Here is a 17789-nt window from a genome sequence, read left to right as displayed (position 1 = left end):
CAGCAGGCGACGCTCCTGTGTCTGTGCAGTCCACATGGGACTGCATTTGATCACTGCATCAGAAATGTATGAGAGAGAATCCCACGAATTAAAACTTGAAGCATACTCTGCGGTTGTGAAACTTTTTATTGCAAAACGAATTTGCCGGGGGAAAGGCTCTCATTAAATACACAAAACTACAGCAAGAAGAACTGCTGATAAAATGCATTCCAAAGCGGTATCCGCATGGCAACTAAAAGGAAACTTTGATGCGGCAAAAACATACATTCCACTGTTGGGGACAGGCATGTTAGTGAAAATCCCTTCAGTTCGGTTCGTTGATGGCTTTAAAAGTTGGCCCGGAGAGTAGATATACTAATGGGAATCGCGTAGTGAATAACACAATCGAGTATTACGTACATATGTGGTAGAACCCACAGGAACGGCTAATGCGTTGCACAAATTTCCCATAAGTGAAGCGACACAAATATAAAAAATTTGGGAGCCAAAATATATGGAAAATCTGGACTGAAGAAAGGGATGATTCTGACAGCTACCCTCAAAGCACACTACCACCCCAAGCCGAAGAGCAGGCAAAAAAGTTTCCTCTCTCATCACACAATTGAGTTTTTTTTTTTGTAAATTCAAAGTTGGTGGAGATTAATTGAGCTGAAGCATGGCTCCGCCTTCATAGCTCCGTCTGTTGCTAATATGTCTCTTTTGGGTATTAACCTAACGCTAGACAAGTGTGTGGCACAGTGGCAAGGACAGCAGCAGTTGGGGGATAGGGATTATATGGAGTGAGTGGGGGGGGAGGACTTATTTACATTACTTAAATTTCGTTAAAATAAAATAACTTTCCCATGTGCGGATTTTGATTTTTGGTCAAAAAATATATGCCATACAGAAAATGTTGTTGTTGCTGTTGGGTTGAATGGGTTAAGCTCTTAACCCATGACTGATTGTTAAAAGCATGGCAACGGAGGGCGGTGGCCTAATGATGTAGAAGGAATATTACCCTTGAATGCCATGTCCTTGGGGAAAGGATGGACATCTATGCTCTCTCCCGCTCTCTCTGCCTCTGCTCATTATAATTGCAACCAACATCGTAGCATACTTTTCTGGGCATCATTCGACGAGAAGCAACAAAGAAATGAATGGCCAAAGGATCCGGCATCCGTATTCGCATTTTGACAGACAGAGAAACAGAGTGGAAACCGGGGGGTGGGGTTGGTAGAGGGGGGATACATACATGTGTGTTTTTGTGTGTGTGGCAGAACAGAGAAAAGAACAGAGAAACGAGGGAAAACAAACAATAGCAAAACTGATTAAGTCGAAGGGAAAAACCACATCAAGCTAAACGATGATGAAGAAAAGACCAAAAGATTACAACAAAACCGTTGAACGTTGAATGCTGCTGCTGCTGCTTGCTCTGTCTCTCTCTCTCTCTCTCTCTTGTCCCACCCACTCTCTCGCTCTCTCTTGCTGGACACAAAAGAAGAATCACCAGAGGGATGGATACGAAACAGTAGTAAAGGAAAAATGCGGGCCAAGGATACGCACACACACAGAAGGATACACGGACAGCTGACACATACATACACACACACATATGTACGTACATAGATGCGTCTTTGTGTTTGCGTATCTATGGGAATGGTGCGCGGTAACGAGAAATGAAATCGAAGCAAAATTCGTAGCGCCGTTTATAGAATAATTGAAAGGATATGGCCAAAAAGTGTGAGAGACAGTCATCCTGGCTGCTGCGACAATTTGTTAGCTATGATAGTAATGCCACATCCTTCCTCTCTATCTTGTGTATTTGTGTGTTTGTGTGTGGGTCCTCACTTTTTGTGTGTGCTATACCACCAACAATGATGGCAAAATTAGTCATTGTCCTGGGCTCCTGCTCCTTCTACTGCTACTGCTACTGCCATTTGCATACATATGTATATGCGTGCGTGTGTCCTCTGCACTATGGTCCCAATGACCACTTTTTTTGGCCATAAGCTAATTTTTAAAAGTTAAAACCAAGAGGTGACCATCAATGTTGCTTACCAGAAATTTGCATAGATGGCGTCACCTTCGCAAAATCAGCTGTGAAACCCAGCGGTCATTATTACACAGCATGTGCAGTGAAAAAGTACCAATTCTATTGCTGTTTTAAATATCTCATAAATTGAAAAATACGATAAACTGATCCAATTTTTTGGATGCGTTTTATTCAGTAGGGTTTTTACTACATGTTTTGTAATGTGAACGGTATCTAGTAGTTGGCGATGTCTTCGTAATTGTATGTTCAAGTGAGGCCATATGTATCAGTTCGTAGTGAAAACTAATTTTTGAAAAAGTTTTTTTAATAGAGTGTCACCTAGTAACGCCTAGTAAGCCGCATAGGCCTAGTAAGCCTATTGTGTGTCGTAGACCAAAATTGTATTATCTTGGATTTTTAAGGTGTTTTAATTCACACTACGACTTTTTTAATAGAATCTTGCACTGCTAAACATATCCCCCCCCATCCTTTTTTGCTTCTAACATTTTGAGAAAAAAATTAAAAACCGATTTTCCATCAAAAAAAACCCTCCTCTCGCTATTCTTAACTAATATCAAAAGACTAAATCAAAATATCTTATTTCGTTGGCGAGTTAATATTTTGGTCAACAAAAGTGGTCATTGGGACCATAGTGCTCTGTCCCGCCTTCTCGCTCGCTGTCTGTTGTGTGTCCTAGTCCTGACAATTATGCACAATTTACTTTGCATAACAGTCAAGAGCAGAGCAGAGGTTTAAAGGCAGCAGCACAGCAAAGGTCCATGGCAATAGCCAGTAACTAGTTAGCATATTTGTTGTTCCTGGGGTCCTTTGGTCCTTTGGTACTCTCGTACTCTGGTCTACCAAAACCCCTCCTCCCCACCCGCATAAAGGTTCTACCCAAAAGAATTCCCCGAGTAAATTCAACAGAGCCTAAAAGTTAACCAACACAAAAAATATCTAAACACAAATACAAAAAGTTCCTGATGGCAGGAAAATTTAAGCTGTGGCCGGAATGGAAAATAGAGAGAAAAATAGAGACAAGGAGAGAGAGTATGGTTCCCCACCCCCTTGTGACTCCAATGGATAAACACACGCATAAATCTGAGCCTTGACTCAACGCCAACCACCCCCCCCAAAATATGTGTACAACACAAAATTTGCCACAACTTTTGCTCCCTTCTGCCACTGAAGGAGCAGTGCACTGGTTGTGCTCTTCCTTCTGCTTCTCTTGGAAATAATCGTATGCAAAAATCTATTTAAATATCATCGCTCTTTATGTTTTCTCTCTCTCTCTCTGTGTCTCCTACTAGAATTTTTTTTGGCCACCAGACAAGGAGTGAGATTGCTTTTCGCTTTTGGTCAACTTTGTAGAAAGTTTTTTGAAAATGATTTGAAATACAAAAGGCAGTCTGATGACGAGTGCAACGAATGTACTACAAATGTGGTCAAGATATTCAAATGAATTGTGGCTCAAAACAGAAAGTTAGAATGAGAACAAAGGTGTCGAGGGAGCAGATTGAAAGAGAGTAAATGGGAGAAAGAGACCGAAAGCGAAAGATTGTTTATTTTCGATGAAAATATATCCAAAGACAATTAATCAGGGGAGAGTCTAATTTTTTTCCTAACAAAATCGATGAATATCTCTTGCATTTAGCTGCTTGCATTTCGCTACTGGAATCCGATTAATAAATAACTAAGAGATAATAAATACATTTTTTGAAAAGGAACAAATAAAAAGGGCGGAGATCCCGGCATAATGTTATGTGTAATATTCTAGTATCCTTTTCTCGATGTGATTGGTATCCATGAACAGGGCTAAATGTTGTAAGAAAAGTTATGGGTGGTTGGTGGGGTGTTTCGGTGGGTGCTACCAAGAGGTGCTGTAATGGAAAACTCAAGTGAAAAGTGTGCGATGCAATGCGATGCGATGAGATTGAGAGCGAGAGTGAGAGCGAGAAATAGAGAGCGTGAGAACGAGCCAGTGATTGATTGGTGATTGAGTGATTCAAGCGAAAGGTGGCTTGAGTTAAAGGCTGATCACGTATGCTGGGCTTCGGGTGATGGTGCTTGCTGCATCTTGTGGCAGGCAAATGGCAGTGTGTTTGTGTGCGAGGCTACAAAAACAGAAACCGACTGGAAAAACAAAAGGTAAATTCTTCAAGATGTGCAAATTCTTTTGTGGGGGATACAATAATTAATTGTTATTGTAATATATATTTATTTTTTTTTCTTTCGTGTTGGATTTCTCTCAGATTTTTTATGTCTGTCGTGCTGATTTTATGGCATGGATCCTAGGATCTATGAATCTCCAGATTTGTATGGTGAATTTTCGATGGGTTTTTCTTGCTTGCATATTTTCTTTTTGCTAACCTTGTGGTGTGGGGTGTTTCGCTTTTGTGGGCAATTTTGTTGTGATTTTGGTTGCATTTGGATTTTGGTTTTTTTTTTTCAAATTGATTTTTGAGATTTTCGATTGATATCTGCTTTGGTTTTGATAATGTTGATTTTTGATTTTGCGATTCTTTTTTTGAGCGATGATTTCTTTTTTGGCTTTTGGCGGTGGTGCGGGTGGTGCAATGGTGAGTTTTTTACTGAGTCTTTTTTTTTTTTTGATCGATTGCTTTGTACAGGTGTTAATGAGACAGTCAGTTGTTTATCGAATAGCGAATTTCGAGTATGTTTTGATTTAGAATTTCTCCGATATGCTATAGATGCGCTTTACGCTCACGCACTTTCGTCGCAGACGCTCGCACTCGATCTCCCGAAAGTCGGCGTGTGATGTGGCCGCCAGGCCGCAGCCAGAAATGGAGTCCGAGTGTCCGTTGGTTGAGGCCGACGTCCCCGTCGCTGTGCCAAGGTCGTCGATGGCTATGTGATGGATGCGTGGCAGTAAGGCGCTGATATTCGGCTCACTGCTGTGCACCGTTGTCGTCGTTCCGCGGTCGGAGGACGGTGGACTGTTGCTGTTGTAGGAGAGATCGTCGTCCTCCTCCTCCTCTTCCTGCACTTCGTTGTCGTAGAGCTCTTCCTGGCGCCGCTGGTGCTGCTGTTGCTCTTCCTCCTCGCACTGTGGACAACCGTTGTCGCTGCTGATCAGCTCCTCGTCGTCCTCGTCCAACACGGTGTGTGCGTGCGACTGATGGCTGATGATTGCACGCTTCAGTTCCAGGAGCAACGGGGAGGGCGCCTGCAGCTGGTGCGGTGCCACAGTCGGTGGCTGGCAGTCAAAGAGGCTCGAGGATGATGCCTCAGTGGGTGGCACCACGGGCAGTGGCTGATGGGTGATGACTCCTCCACCGAGCAGACTGTGCCCCGTGCTGGCCCCGGCCTCGGGGTAGATGCGATTGTCCGAGTTCGTGGACGAGAACTTCGAGAGCAGCGACTTGGCGCTGGCCTTGTTCTTCAGCTGCTGCTGCTGCAGGTAGTAAAAGTCGCGTGGCAGCGACGATGTGGCATGCAGCGGATCCTCCGGATCGTAGTAGCCCAAAGCAGCAGGACGGAAAAGTCCTGGTGTACTCAGGGAGTGCTGCTGCTGCTGTTGTGAGGCGACCTCCTGTGAATGGGAATGTGTGTCCTGGTCGTACGAATCGCTAATGACGCTCGCCGTTGAGGCTGTGGGCGTGGCTGTGGTGCTGCCCAGCGTCGACTGGGAGCCTGAGGAGGCTGCTGCAGCGGCAGCGGCGGCGGCGGCAGCAAATTGGGCGCCCAGCAGGGGCGTTAGACCCGCTAGGAACTGTTCCTGCTGCTGCTGCTGGCGCTGTTCGTCGAGTTCGCGGCGATAGGCCTCGATCTGGTCGCTCGGCGTTGGGGTGTTGCTGTGGATGCAGCCTTGAAAGAAATCCAATGCTTCGTACAGGATAAAACACAGGCCCAGGACAAGAAATGTCTCCATCATCAGGAATTGAAACCCATTTGGAGAGAGCCCGACAGCGGAAAAAAATGATAGATATACAGGAGGCGAAACACGGAGACAGAACGGAACGTAACGCAAAGCACGCACCAAAGGAGAACGAAACACCGCAAATCGCGCGAAACGAAACGAAACCGAAAGGAACCCGAAACGATTACCGTTTTAAAGTCACTCGCTTTCTCTCTCTCCGTCTCTTGCTCTATTTTTCTTATCTCTTTCTGTTTAGATTTCGTTCTTAAATTGAATTTTGTTGCTTTTAACAATTTGGCACTTCATTTTCTATTAATTTGTTGCTTTACATTTGCTCCTTTGCTCGTTCTCTTTTTCTTTTACTTTTGGTTTGTCGTTGTTTTTCCGTTTGTCGCTTTATCCTTGACTGAAATTGAAATTGAAACTGAAACTGTGTGAAGAGCGGCCTCGGCCAGGGCAGAGACTGTTTTGTTATTCAATGCAAATTAATTTCGAATTTGTTTCTTGTCGTTTTTTTGTCATTTTTGTTTGGTTTTCCTTTTGCATTTGGTTTCTTTTTTGTGCGTAATTTTTTAGTTCATTTGCATAAAACTAAACGGCATTGGAAAACCCTTTCATCGTTCTCATTATTTCTGTTTTAAATATTTAAAGCAGCTTTTTCTATATGTACATTTTTTGTTTATTTTAATAGCGTGTGCGTGTGTTTTGAAAAAGAAACGAAACGGAATGGAACATTGGTACAGTTGAAGGCACAAGCGAACATACATTGAAAGACACATACACATACACATAAATACAGTGGGGTACATAACGATATACAACAAATACTATATACTATATACAGAGCAGATCTCTCTGACAGGAAGAAGCTGTTGCTTTATTTTCGTTCTAATTTATTTTATTGTCTTTTTTGCGTGCGTATAGCGTGTTTCTTCTATCAAGAGTTTGTGTGTGTGTGTGTGTGTGTGTGTGTTTGGCATTTGCATTGGTGTTTGTTAGAGAAATAAATTGAAAGATATTCATAAAACAAACATATAATCAACCCCCAAGGAAATGACCACAACAACAGAGAGGGAGAGAGAAAGCTCTTAAAACAAACACCGAAATCAGAGATGAACATCTTTTGACAGGATGAAGTAGGAAGTAGAGACAGCAAAAGGCTTCCAAGGTTACTTATTCAACCAGAAATATAGAAAAGAAACTTTATGCCACATGTGGAATTCAATTTAGTATATACATACATATCTCTCTGTAAACACACAATTTTCCATTGGAAACTTGTATCCAGATAGTTTCCCTCGAGTTATTTGTTATTTGCCTCTTAAAGCATACTAATCCGTGGTCCTCTTCTATCGATAAATAATCGATAAATACCAAAGAGTCTGGCAGCTCTGGCCAAGGCAGGAATAACAGTAAAAACATTCCGAAAATTGGCAGCTCATTCGTTATTCATGGGAAAAAATGTGAAGTTGGTGTTGGTTGGAGTTTGCTTATGCATTGAAAATTGTATACTATTTTTCTCTCCCTATCTCTCTTTTTCTCTGTTCTCTCATCCTTTGATTGGCTTTTCCGCCTCCTGCTACTCCTCCCCCGCCCTGCATCCTTTTCCACAGATTGTTTACAGCCATTGCCTTGGCTTCTTGCGCATCGATTGGTACATCGGTGTTGCTGTCATTATTATTACGATTATTGTCTGGCCCTACCCCTACGGATGGCTGGCTGGCTGGCCGTGTGGCAGAGATATTTATTTATTGTATGTTGCACACATATCCGTATGCATTGGGGAATTGAAATAGTTTGAGTTTCGAGTTCGAGCTTCACTGTCGGTGTTTTTGATAAACCGACAGAAATAAAAACTAAATCGAAATCGAAGTGAAAATGGAAATGGCAATGGAAACTGCAACGAAGGAAACAGTTTTTTTTGGTGTGTGGTTTGTGTGTTTTACACAGATTTTTAACCTCTGACCCCGATTGATATTTACAGCCATTTGACTGACATCAAAAGTCATAATAATCATAAAATAAAACAGTAATAAAAGGGTGGAAAAACCGACCGCTTTTCGTGAAGGCAACCCTCTGGATCCGCATCCGCCACGCACACCCATTTTATATATTTTCTTGCCACCACATTTTTTAGCGGAGCAAAAGGAGGAGGCAATGATGCGAAAAAGGGCAAAACAGAGACCTGCTCCAGTTCAATATCCTACTTTTTCCCATCCTCAGCCTCTTTTCACCCCATCAAAATGCACAACGTGTCCTAAGTTATTCCCCATGCCATGTGCCTTGGCAAAGTCCCTGGTTTCAGAATTCCAAATGGACACCAGCAGTGGCAAAAGCCGCGAAACGGATTCATCATTAAATCAATGCATCAACAATGAACCGAAGGCCTAGCAAAATGTAACTCTTCGAATCAGAAATTCACTTACAAGTCACTTAAACCCGTAATAAATACATAAAAAACCAAACTATCGCGTAATTATACTTGGAGGAAATGCTGCGGGAAAGAATGAGAATTTTATCTAAATTCTTCCAGAAAAGAAAGAAAGAATCGTATTCTTTATTGAACCATGTATCCATTTTCGAAAAAAAAGTGTTAGACGATTAGTTGAATGCTCGAAAATGCCACAAAGCCTGTGGCATTCACACAATGTGTAAAGATGTTCGCGAATGAATTCTTTGGATTGAATCCATTTTTTCAGTAAATGCTGAAGGATTCCAAGTGTATTTTTTTGCTTGAATACATTTCTCATTTCGATTTGTGGGATGTCCATGGAATCGTAATTAAATTTTTAATGTGGAAGAAGGACGAGAGGAGACCCTGAAGGAATGAAAAAACTTTTGCTGCTGCTGCTTCTGCTTTAGAAACTTCAAACAAATTCCAAGTAATTGCACATTGAAATTGACAGAGGCAGAAAAAGAGTGTTCAGAAAGCAGACAGAAGACAGAAGAGCGGAGACGACAGAGAGAGAGCAGAGCGTAAGAGAGAAGGAAAGAACTGCAGCAGCAGTGTCTGGGCCAAGTTAAGGGCACATTGTTATGCCCACGTTAAAGTTTACATGGAACTCCTCCCCAACCAACAGGCTTCCAGCTTGCAGCCGTCGTATCTGTTTTTCCCTCTGTGGAAAGTTGGTCAAAAACAACAACAAGATGCTAACGAGCGTAACACAAAAGAGTCTTGGGCAGAGCGGCAGAGAAAGGAAGTGAAGCTTAAAATTGTTATCAACAATTTAATCATTGAAAGCCATTAAAAAAAGTATATACACATATGTATATATGTAAACCCTATACTTTTTCCCGCTTAAACGGCAGAACTTTCCCCACAACTCTCTCTCTCTCTCTCTCTATCTATTCACTACATTCTGCTACTGTAATTGCCCTCCATCGCCTCTTCCACTTTTTTTATCGCTACATCCTACACACAATGCAACTCTGATTATGGTCGCTGAGGAAGACAGCAAGAAGGAGAGGAAGTAGCCATTAATTTCATTCCCGATTGGGTAGGGTTTTCATCACTGATTGTCCGATTATTCGGACTAAAACTTCATAAATGTACAGCTCAAGCGGTAGATCAAACTTTGGATCAAACCCCATGTTCAAGTGTGCATAGGACAACTGCATATTTGCATATTTCTTGCAATTTTTAGACATTTTTAGCATAATTGTTTCTTATTTATCTCTTCATCATGCCCCACAATTTTTGCACGATTTCCCTGGGTTTGGCTTTAAAAAAAAAGAAAGAAAGACAAAAAAAAAAACAAAAAACCAAACAACGTTGAGGCTTTGACCTGCTGCTGCAGATGGCTGCTGCAAGTGAAGGTTATATTTCAACAGCAAATTTCATGTAGCATGCAGCATGTAGCATTAACGAGTCGTAGCATATGGAATGTGGAATGTGGCTGCAGTACTGGCAGTGACAGTACTTTCTTTACGACTATGCTGGTGCTGGTCCTAGGATACTGCCACTGCCACTGCCACTTCCACTTCATTGTGCGGCAGCCATCCAGGAGAGTGTGCTGCAAGGGGTGGTGGTGGTGGTGGTGGTGGTGGTGGCAGCAACAAAAAGTAAACCAACATAAGTGTTGCGTCGTTCGTTATTGTTATGGTCGGGAAGGGGGTGCACAAGGGGGCCTGGGGGCATACGGACATGGACCTAAGGCCGAGGACAGGTCATGTTAACCTCCTTTTTACTGTGCCTCTTCCACTGCCTCTGCATATGCATCTGCATCTGCAATATACGGCTGTTGCAACATCAATTTTTAAACGCTTCTCCACCCCTTTTCCTAGCCTGCAGCAGCAACCTTGCCCTTGCCACTTGCCACATGCTACACGCCGCACAGCCAGTGGCGGCAATTTTAACAATTTTGAAGCAATTACAACAAACTCAATGAAACAGAATAAATTGAACGGGAGAGATATGGCACTTGGGGATGCAGGGGGCATACTGATGTGTCCTGCAACTGCAATTTCTGTAATTTATATTCACGAGTGGACCACAGAAACCAACGGAAACATGATCATTATGCCCCGCACTTAGCGGTCATCGCAGGTCCTGGGGGCACGAGGCGAGTCATGAATATATACATCTATCTATCATCTGTTCATCTGTTTGGTATTCAATTGAATGCCAGTGGCACTGGCAGTGTCAAATTCATTGAATTGAATTATTCGCAAAAGACTCCCATCCCACCCCAGGCCCAGTAGCAGTTGCATGGCATTCTAGGGGATCCTGGCGTCCTATTTTCCCCCCGTTAAATGCTGTCGTTGAGGGAGGGATTATGAGTCAAATCGATATGCCCGCCCCGTGACATTCTACTCAAATTATGGAAAAATCGGAAAAACTAATCGTAGTAAAAGAACTTTAAAAAGGAATATTTTGATGGAAGGGAAGGGAAACTGCCACTGCGACTGCATAACTATTCCCATTTCCATTCCATCATCGGTCTGAGGCTGCGGCTTCTGCTAAGAACTTTTCAAGTTTGTTTTCGTTCAATTTGCTAACCAAACAACTGAGCCATTAAGAACATCTCCACAGAAGCAGCCGCAGCAGCACCACCACGAGGAGCTGCACCATGAGGAGCTGCAGGACGAGGCACATGAAGGGTTCATCTTCACGTGCCGCCCGCGGCTGCCGCTGCCCCGCTGTGATTTTTCTCTCATCTCTTGGAATAATAAAAAATTAACCAAAAGGCGAGAGAGACAGAGAGAGGGTGAGAGAGAAAGCGCTCTTTAAGCCGGGGAATGGAATGTGCTGCATGTTGCATGTTGCATATTTTCCTTTCTTTTTCATGCAATATATCCATATCCTTTGAATTCAAATTCCATACACTCCTCCCCCATTTCCCCTCGCGTTCGCTCCTCTCTCTTTTTAATAAATGCAAAGTATGCATATATGGATTTTATTTTATTTCCCATCCATTCGCATCCTCTGCCGCCCTAGCTTCTGAAACAGCAGGTCCTGCTGCCAGATCCCAGTGATGTTTGCTTTTGAGTTTCTTGCATCGCTTGCCATGCCTTGCCACGCCTCGCCTCCCGAACTTTGCGCACTTTCTTTCTTTCCGTTCCATTCATTCATTCACCCGTTGGTCATTAAAAATATGAAATTTCATGTGGGCACACAGAGTACACATGCAGCATGTAGCATGCTGCCATGCGGCCACCCATACGCTCAAAAGAACACTTAAATGAATTACAGTTTTTCTTTTTTTACATCGTTTTCATCGGGAAATCTGTTTGAATTGAATGGCCAGCACACACAGACAGGACAGCCAGGACCTGGACAGCCAGGCAGGCAAGGCGACAGCTGCTGGCCAAGGGGATGAGTCCTCGACGGACTCGAAATGAATAAGGCCTAAATGTGTGTATTTTGCCGGATTCATGCGTTTCAATACTCCCGATGAGCGAAACGCGGCCCCTGGACTCGTCAGCAGACAACACCCACAGCCAATATATGGCCTTTATTTTTTCCGCCATTTGGCGGTGGCGCTGATGGGTAGTGGGTTGTGGGCATACCCTCCATGCCCATTTCCTTATGCCATAATCATCCGAATTTGAGTTCGGATCTGGTATTCTGTTCATTTCTTTCGATTCGCTGATGAGAATTTCTCTGCCAATCTTTGTGTAATCGATACAAAAATGTATATTTTACTTACATGATTTATTCATTCGTTTTCAAAACATTATTTTAAATGTATTGATCAGATATCATGTGGCATAGAAATTTTCTGTAAGTTACCGACCATTTAAAAAATATTTTTCGATTAAATTTAATCAGAGAAAAATATTGCGAAAGCTACTCAGACGTGTTCCTCTCAAAATATCTATAATTTATTAACCAATTATGGTTAATTTATCAATTGATTTGAAAATCACGCACACAAATATTTATTGTTCAGCCCAATAAATTCGAATTTCTATTTATGAACAAACGACAGAGAAGAACCATTTACAAAAAGCACCAATAACCAATGCACCTTTACACAAAAAATATGAGAACACAGGATTGACTTTTTTTCGACTTTTCCTGAGTTTTTAAAGTCAACATTTCTTAAACAATACCTTACAGAAATCAACATTTTTGCATTTCAAAGCTCAATATTCTTCAAACGGTAAGCTAAAACCACAAAGTGTTGAGGCATACATTATAGACGCATTTATCAGTTTTATAGAATGCCTTAGTTCATTAGAACCAGATGTAATATATTGAGGACATGTGAGAAAAGGAAGCGATACCTCTAAGATAACCGTTAAAATATGATACTTTATAAATTCGTTAAAAAAAGTTCTGCCATAGAAAAAACCATAGTTCTTTACAAATATTTAAAGCCCTCAGTCTATCAGAAAAAGTTGGTTTGGTTCGAAGCGGAAAATAAAAGTTCGATTTTGTCGAGTAGTGTAATTGAATGGCATTTTCACTGATCCCAATTTTCCCACCTTTCCCACACACAAGCAAACACATACAAATACACACACACACAAAGACACATTTCAGTGTCAGGTCAGCTGCTGCATTATTTGACGGCCATTGAAAAATGGTTGCCACAAAATGAAATGGCCCAGAGGAGCGGAGAAGCTGCTGTCAAATCTGCAGCGTTATTACATTTGCCATTGAAGATGAAGGACCTTTGGTCCTTGTCCAACCCCACTGACACACACACACACACACACTCTCTCACACACACACACACACACACACACACACACACACACACAATGGTTAAGGGGTGTAGATGAGCAAAAGTTGCACAAAAATTGACAAAATATAAATAAAATATCGTGCAAACAATGATGCTGCTTCTTCGCCGATGGTTGTTTCGGGCGAGACATGTGACAGAAACAGATGTGCCCCGCAGGTGAGTGGGTCATGGGGAAGGAGGAGGAGGAGACAGATGGAGGGGTTTAATATCGTCCTGGGATAAGTATTGACACAAGTGGAAGGACCCAATGGAGTGACGGTGTAGCAAACAAATGTAAAAGAGTGCAGAACGAGAGACAAGCAGGGTCCCACACTCCACGATCCACACTCCTGTGCCCAACCGACAGTTTCCAGAATTGCCATCGTTATACATAAATACATATATATATATATACTCCAATTCGCATTTTACAATGATGACGTAATTGATTTTTAAGCAAATACAAATACACTTTGTGAGCGCATAAAAAAATAGGGGCACGAGAGACGGAATAAAAAAAGATTTCCAAATAAATAAAGCGAAACGTGCAAACATCGATGACATAGCACATGGAAGAGGAGCAAGAGAGAGAGAGAAAGAGAAAGAGCAGAGTAAATCAAGTAAAGAGCCAAAGAAAAAGGAACCCCAAAGGGGAGACCAAGAGGAACGTGCCACAAACTGCAGGTGGAGAAGAGGCTGCGGCAGCGTCTGAGGTGTGCGTGTGCGTGTGTGGCAGCCACCATCCACTTTTGAGTGCTTGCACAACGGGCACGACTTTTCCTTTATTTACACTTCTGCTCCGCCCCATACATCAACACAAAAAGAAATGCTTGGGGACAAAGAAAAGATGCTGCCAAACTGGTGAAGAGGGCTAGGACCCACCCGTGCCGTGATTGAAGCACTTTTACAGTCGCCTTTGCGACGTGTACGGCCACAACTCAATGCAATTGCAATCGAAACTGGGCGAAAACATATCCAAACAGTTGCCAGATTTTCTTTGGGACAAGTATCTCAAAGATACGTAACATCTGCGGAGATTTTCAAATGAATGAATGCTAGATTTTAACAAAAAATTAGATAAATATTATCATGAGTACATGCTAATAACTACAACTACAACGAAATTATCTGTTGGAACAATCCTTCTTTAAGAAAAAGAACAATACATATTTTTTGACATCTTACAAATAACAAGAAGGGACGTGTGAGACGCTTCTTACGCGTCACAACTTTTATACCCGGCACTCAGTACTACATGTGTACCTTAGCGGTTTGTCAAATTTTACATTTTTATACCCGGTCCTCGAAGAGTAATTAGGGTATATTGTATTTGTGAGGAATAACGGTTGTATGTAATGCACAGAAGGAAACGTTTCCGACCCCATAAAGTATTTTTATTCTTGATCAGCATCAATAGCCGAGTCGATTGAGCCATGTCTGTCTGTCCGTCTGTCCGTCTTGTTTGTCGGCTAGTTCTCAGAGACTATAAAAGCTAGAGCCACCAAATCTTGCATCCAGACTGCTATATGCTCACACTGAAACCAGTGTATTTCAAAAATGAGCCACGCCCCTTCCGCCACCGCAAAAGGGCAAAAACCTCCCAAATCTACAATTTTGAAAATCGGCTATTGATGCTGATCAAGAATATATAAACTTTATGGGGTCGGAAACGTTTCCTTCTGTGCATTACATACAACCGTTATTCGCACAAATACAATATACCCTATTTACTCTTCGAGTACCGGGTATACAAATAGTCGCATGTCTAAAGAATTTTCTTTGTGGTGTTAGGTTTCTATTTTTCCTGTGTGTATCCCCCGCCAAAATCAATTGAGAAAGGGAAATTCTGCGGACTATGCAATAAATCTCCACTTCAAAACTAAAAGCACTCCAAATATGTTGCTTAGCTACAAAATATTGACCGTACCCACGCAAATGAACTGTAATTTCCCAGCTGAATTTCCCTTTGTGGCCTGAGCTTTTGGTTCTGCATTCAAAGGGTTAAAAATTGTAAGTTAATTACAAAGTTTGCAACTTAACTTGGAAAATGAGAACAGTGAAATTTCCAACCTGTACACCCTGAATTTAATGGATGTATTTTTGTTTCTGTGAGTGTATTTGTGAGTGTCTCAACGTCAAAATGCCAGTGTCCATGCAGTGCCATGCTCTGTGTGTGTTTGTGAGCGTTCATTAAATTAGAGGGATTTGCAAATCCCAGGAAACATATTTGGGGGGTAGAGTACATTGATGCCACACAAGAGATGTTACGCCCCAAAATCATGTGCACAATTAATCGAACCATGGATTCTGCTAACTGGGGACTCCAAGAAGTCGGATTACAAATTAGAACCGAGCCCGCTTTATAATACACACAATGATATATGAGAATAGCGTCTGCAACATGATTATGATGAAGATATTTCAATTGAAGCAGTGATTAAATTATGGCTGCAATAATCCTTCAATACTCAGAACAACGCGAATACTAATCTTAGGCAGTATGTCTCTGTCTGTCTCTCTCTCTCTCTCTCTCTCTCTCTTGGTGTAAGTTCTTCAATCTGCAGGAGTGCAGGAATCAATCAAAATCTGAATATCAAAAAGGAAAAGAAAATAATAAGTTCAGAAAAAAGGGAGAGCTTTCTTTTTAATTGTCAACTGATCTAATTATTCATGTGCATAAATCTATCATAAGAGTGAACTCCATGCGATTGATAAAAGTCAAGACTTTTAAGAAGAAAATAATTTTAGTGGCAGAATTCCTGGAATTGCGGAAGTTACTGGTAGCTAAGTAGTTTCTTGAATGTTCTTATCATTTCCATAATGCCAGAAGAATTACACGGGACCGAAAAATGGAGAGTTAAAGAAGGATTTGCTAAAGCCCAAAAAATGTCCAAGTATTTGACTTAAATTTGGAAGAAGTAGGCTTCCATCTTCTACTCTAACTATAAATAAGTTTTAGAAGTGGAAATTAAACCTCTGTTCAAATGTGACTATTTTTAGCTTTTGCCAAAGGTTTGTTTCGAAAGACAGAGAGCCAAGAAATAGTCCTACAAAATTCCTGAGAGAAATGAGAGTGGGGAGAAATGAATTCAATTTCTAACATAAAAAATGGGCCTCGATTATGGGGCTATTGATAATCATGGATAATGATGTGGATGACGATATCACACACACGCACACATTTAACTATTGTTCTTGTTGTTGTTGTTGTTGATGCTGTTGCTGCTGTTTTTTTTTTTTATTGCAATTGCTATAGCTTCAGCCCGCTCCCACCACGCATTTCTTTATGTGTCATTCCACTTCCCCACATTTATTCTTGTTCATTTCATTTCTTTTTTCGCTCTCCTTTCTTGTTTTTCCCTCTTTTTTTTTGTGTGTTGTCCCTATTTGCCTCTCCTTTTTTTGTTATTTTGTTTTTTTTTCTTTTGTTTTTAGTGTTTTTCTCTTTCTTTTATTTGTTGTATGTTTATTTTTTATTGTTGTTTTTATGCTCGATGGCACATTCACTCCCACTCACACACACGTACACGTAAAACACAATCAAGCAAACAAATAAACGCACCCTTTTACCGTTTTCTTAAGATTTGTTTTGCTTTAATTTATTTTTGACATTTATTTATATTTTTTGAAGCACTTCCTTGATCACATTAAATATTGAACAGTAAAAAAAAAATGTGAGAAAAAAAAAGCATTTTTGAATGCAACGAAAAAAAACCCTTTTTTCGGTATTTTTGTTAGCACAGGTGTTGTTTTTTTTTTCGGCGCGCGTTAACGGATGAGGCTTTTTTGCGTGCGTTTTCTTTTAGCCGTTTTTTGCTTGTTTTCTTTGTTCGTTTAACTCTTTTTTCAAATGTTTTGGTTTGGTTTTTTTTTTCTTTTTTTTGTGGTTTAATGTGCACTTTATTTTAATCGTTAATTGTATTTTCTGAATTTTGTTTATGCTCCACTCCTTTTTATTATTGTTTATTTTTTTGTGGTTTGTTTCCGTTCTTCTACTCTTCCTTGTGCTAATCTTGTTCTTTCGCTTCTACCTAAAGTTCGTTCTCTTCGTTTTGCTGTGGCTTTGGCTATTCTTCAACTTCATTTTAATCTTCTGCAGCTGCTGCCGTTCTTCTTGTTTGCATTTGGCGCTTGCTCTTCACTTCGCTCTTTCTGTCGGCTTTTGTCTCTCTTTTCGTTGCTGCCGCTATTGCGGCTGCTATTGCAACTGTTAACTGTCAATGTTGTTACCGTGTTACCGTTTGCCGTTACCCGCGCACGACGACCGTTAGACGCCCGCTTTGGAAACAGACTGCGGCGCCCATCAGCAGCATCGAGATTTATCCCGTGAAAGAAGATATCTGTGCCTGCAGCTGCTACCGCTGCTGCTGCTGCCGAGGGAAAGCCGAACACCGAGCGAGAGCCGAGCTAAAGCGAAGTCTGGAGGCTGGTTGGCGCGTAACTTTTCTGCTGCCTGTTGTTTTTGTTTTTGCCTTTTCTGTTCCACTTCTTTTTGTGCTGCTGCTGCTTCTTTTGCCGAAGCAACGCTCCTTCGCTCATTGGCTTCGCACTCCTCTGCCACTCTTGCACGCTCTTTGGTGGTGAAAAGCTTTCAATAGCGCTACCATTAGTGGGAGCACGAGCATGAGTGAAGTAGTCTCTTTCAATAAAGTAAACACGAACGATCATGCACTCATTGGGCGGCTTAAGAACATACATAGATTTGTCGGGTTGAAAGAAGGAGAGG

General features: G+C 41.6%; 2 protein-coding genes across 10 annotated transcripts in view; both read right to left on the bottom strand.

The window, feature by feature from the left end:
* LOC117590506 (neurobeachin) overlaps nucleotides 1-17789 on the bottom strand; it is a 200752-nt gene that overhangs the window by 86618 nt on the left and 96345 nt on the right. The gene's annotated exons all lie outside the window — the stretch shown is intronic.
* LOC117590508 lies at nucleotides 4515-5973 on the bottom strand. The gene has a single exon (XM_034283195.1). The coding sequence runs from the start codon at nucleotides 5904-5906 to the stop codon at nucleotides 4698-4700; it is 1209 nt and encodes a 402-aa protein (XP_034139086.1). The 5' UTR covers nucleotides 5907-5973; the 3' UTR covers nucleotides 4515-4697.

This window comes from Drosophila guanche, unplaced genomic scaffold (genome assembly GCF_900245975.1).
Source record: "Drosophila guanche unplaced genomic scaffold, DGUA_6, whole genome shotgun sequence".
Classification (NCBI taxonomy): domain Eukaryota; kingdom Metazoa; phylum Arthropoda; class Insecta; order Diptera; family Drosophilidae; genus Drosophila; species Drosophila guanche.
The sequence above is the reverse complement of the archived record's forward strand: the minus strand, read 5'-3'. Positions and strand labels throughout refer to the sequence as shown.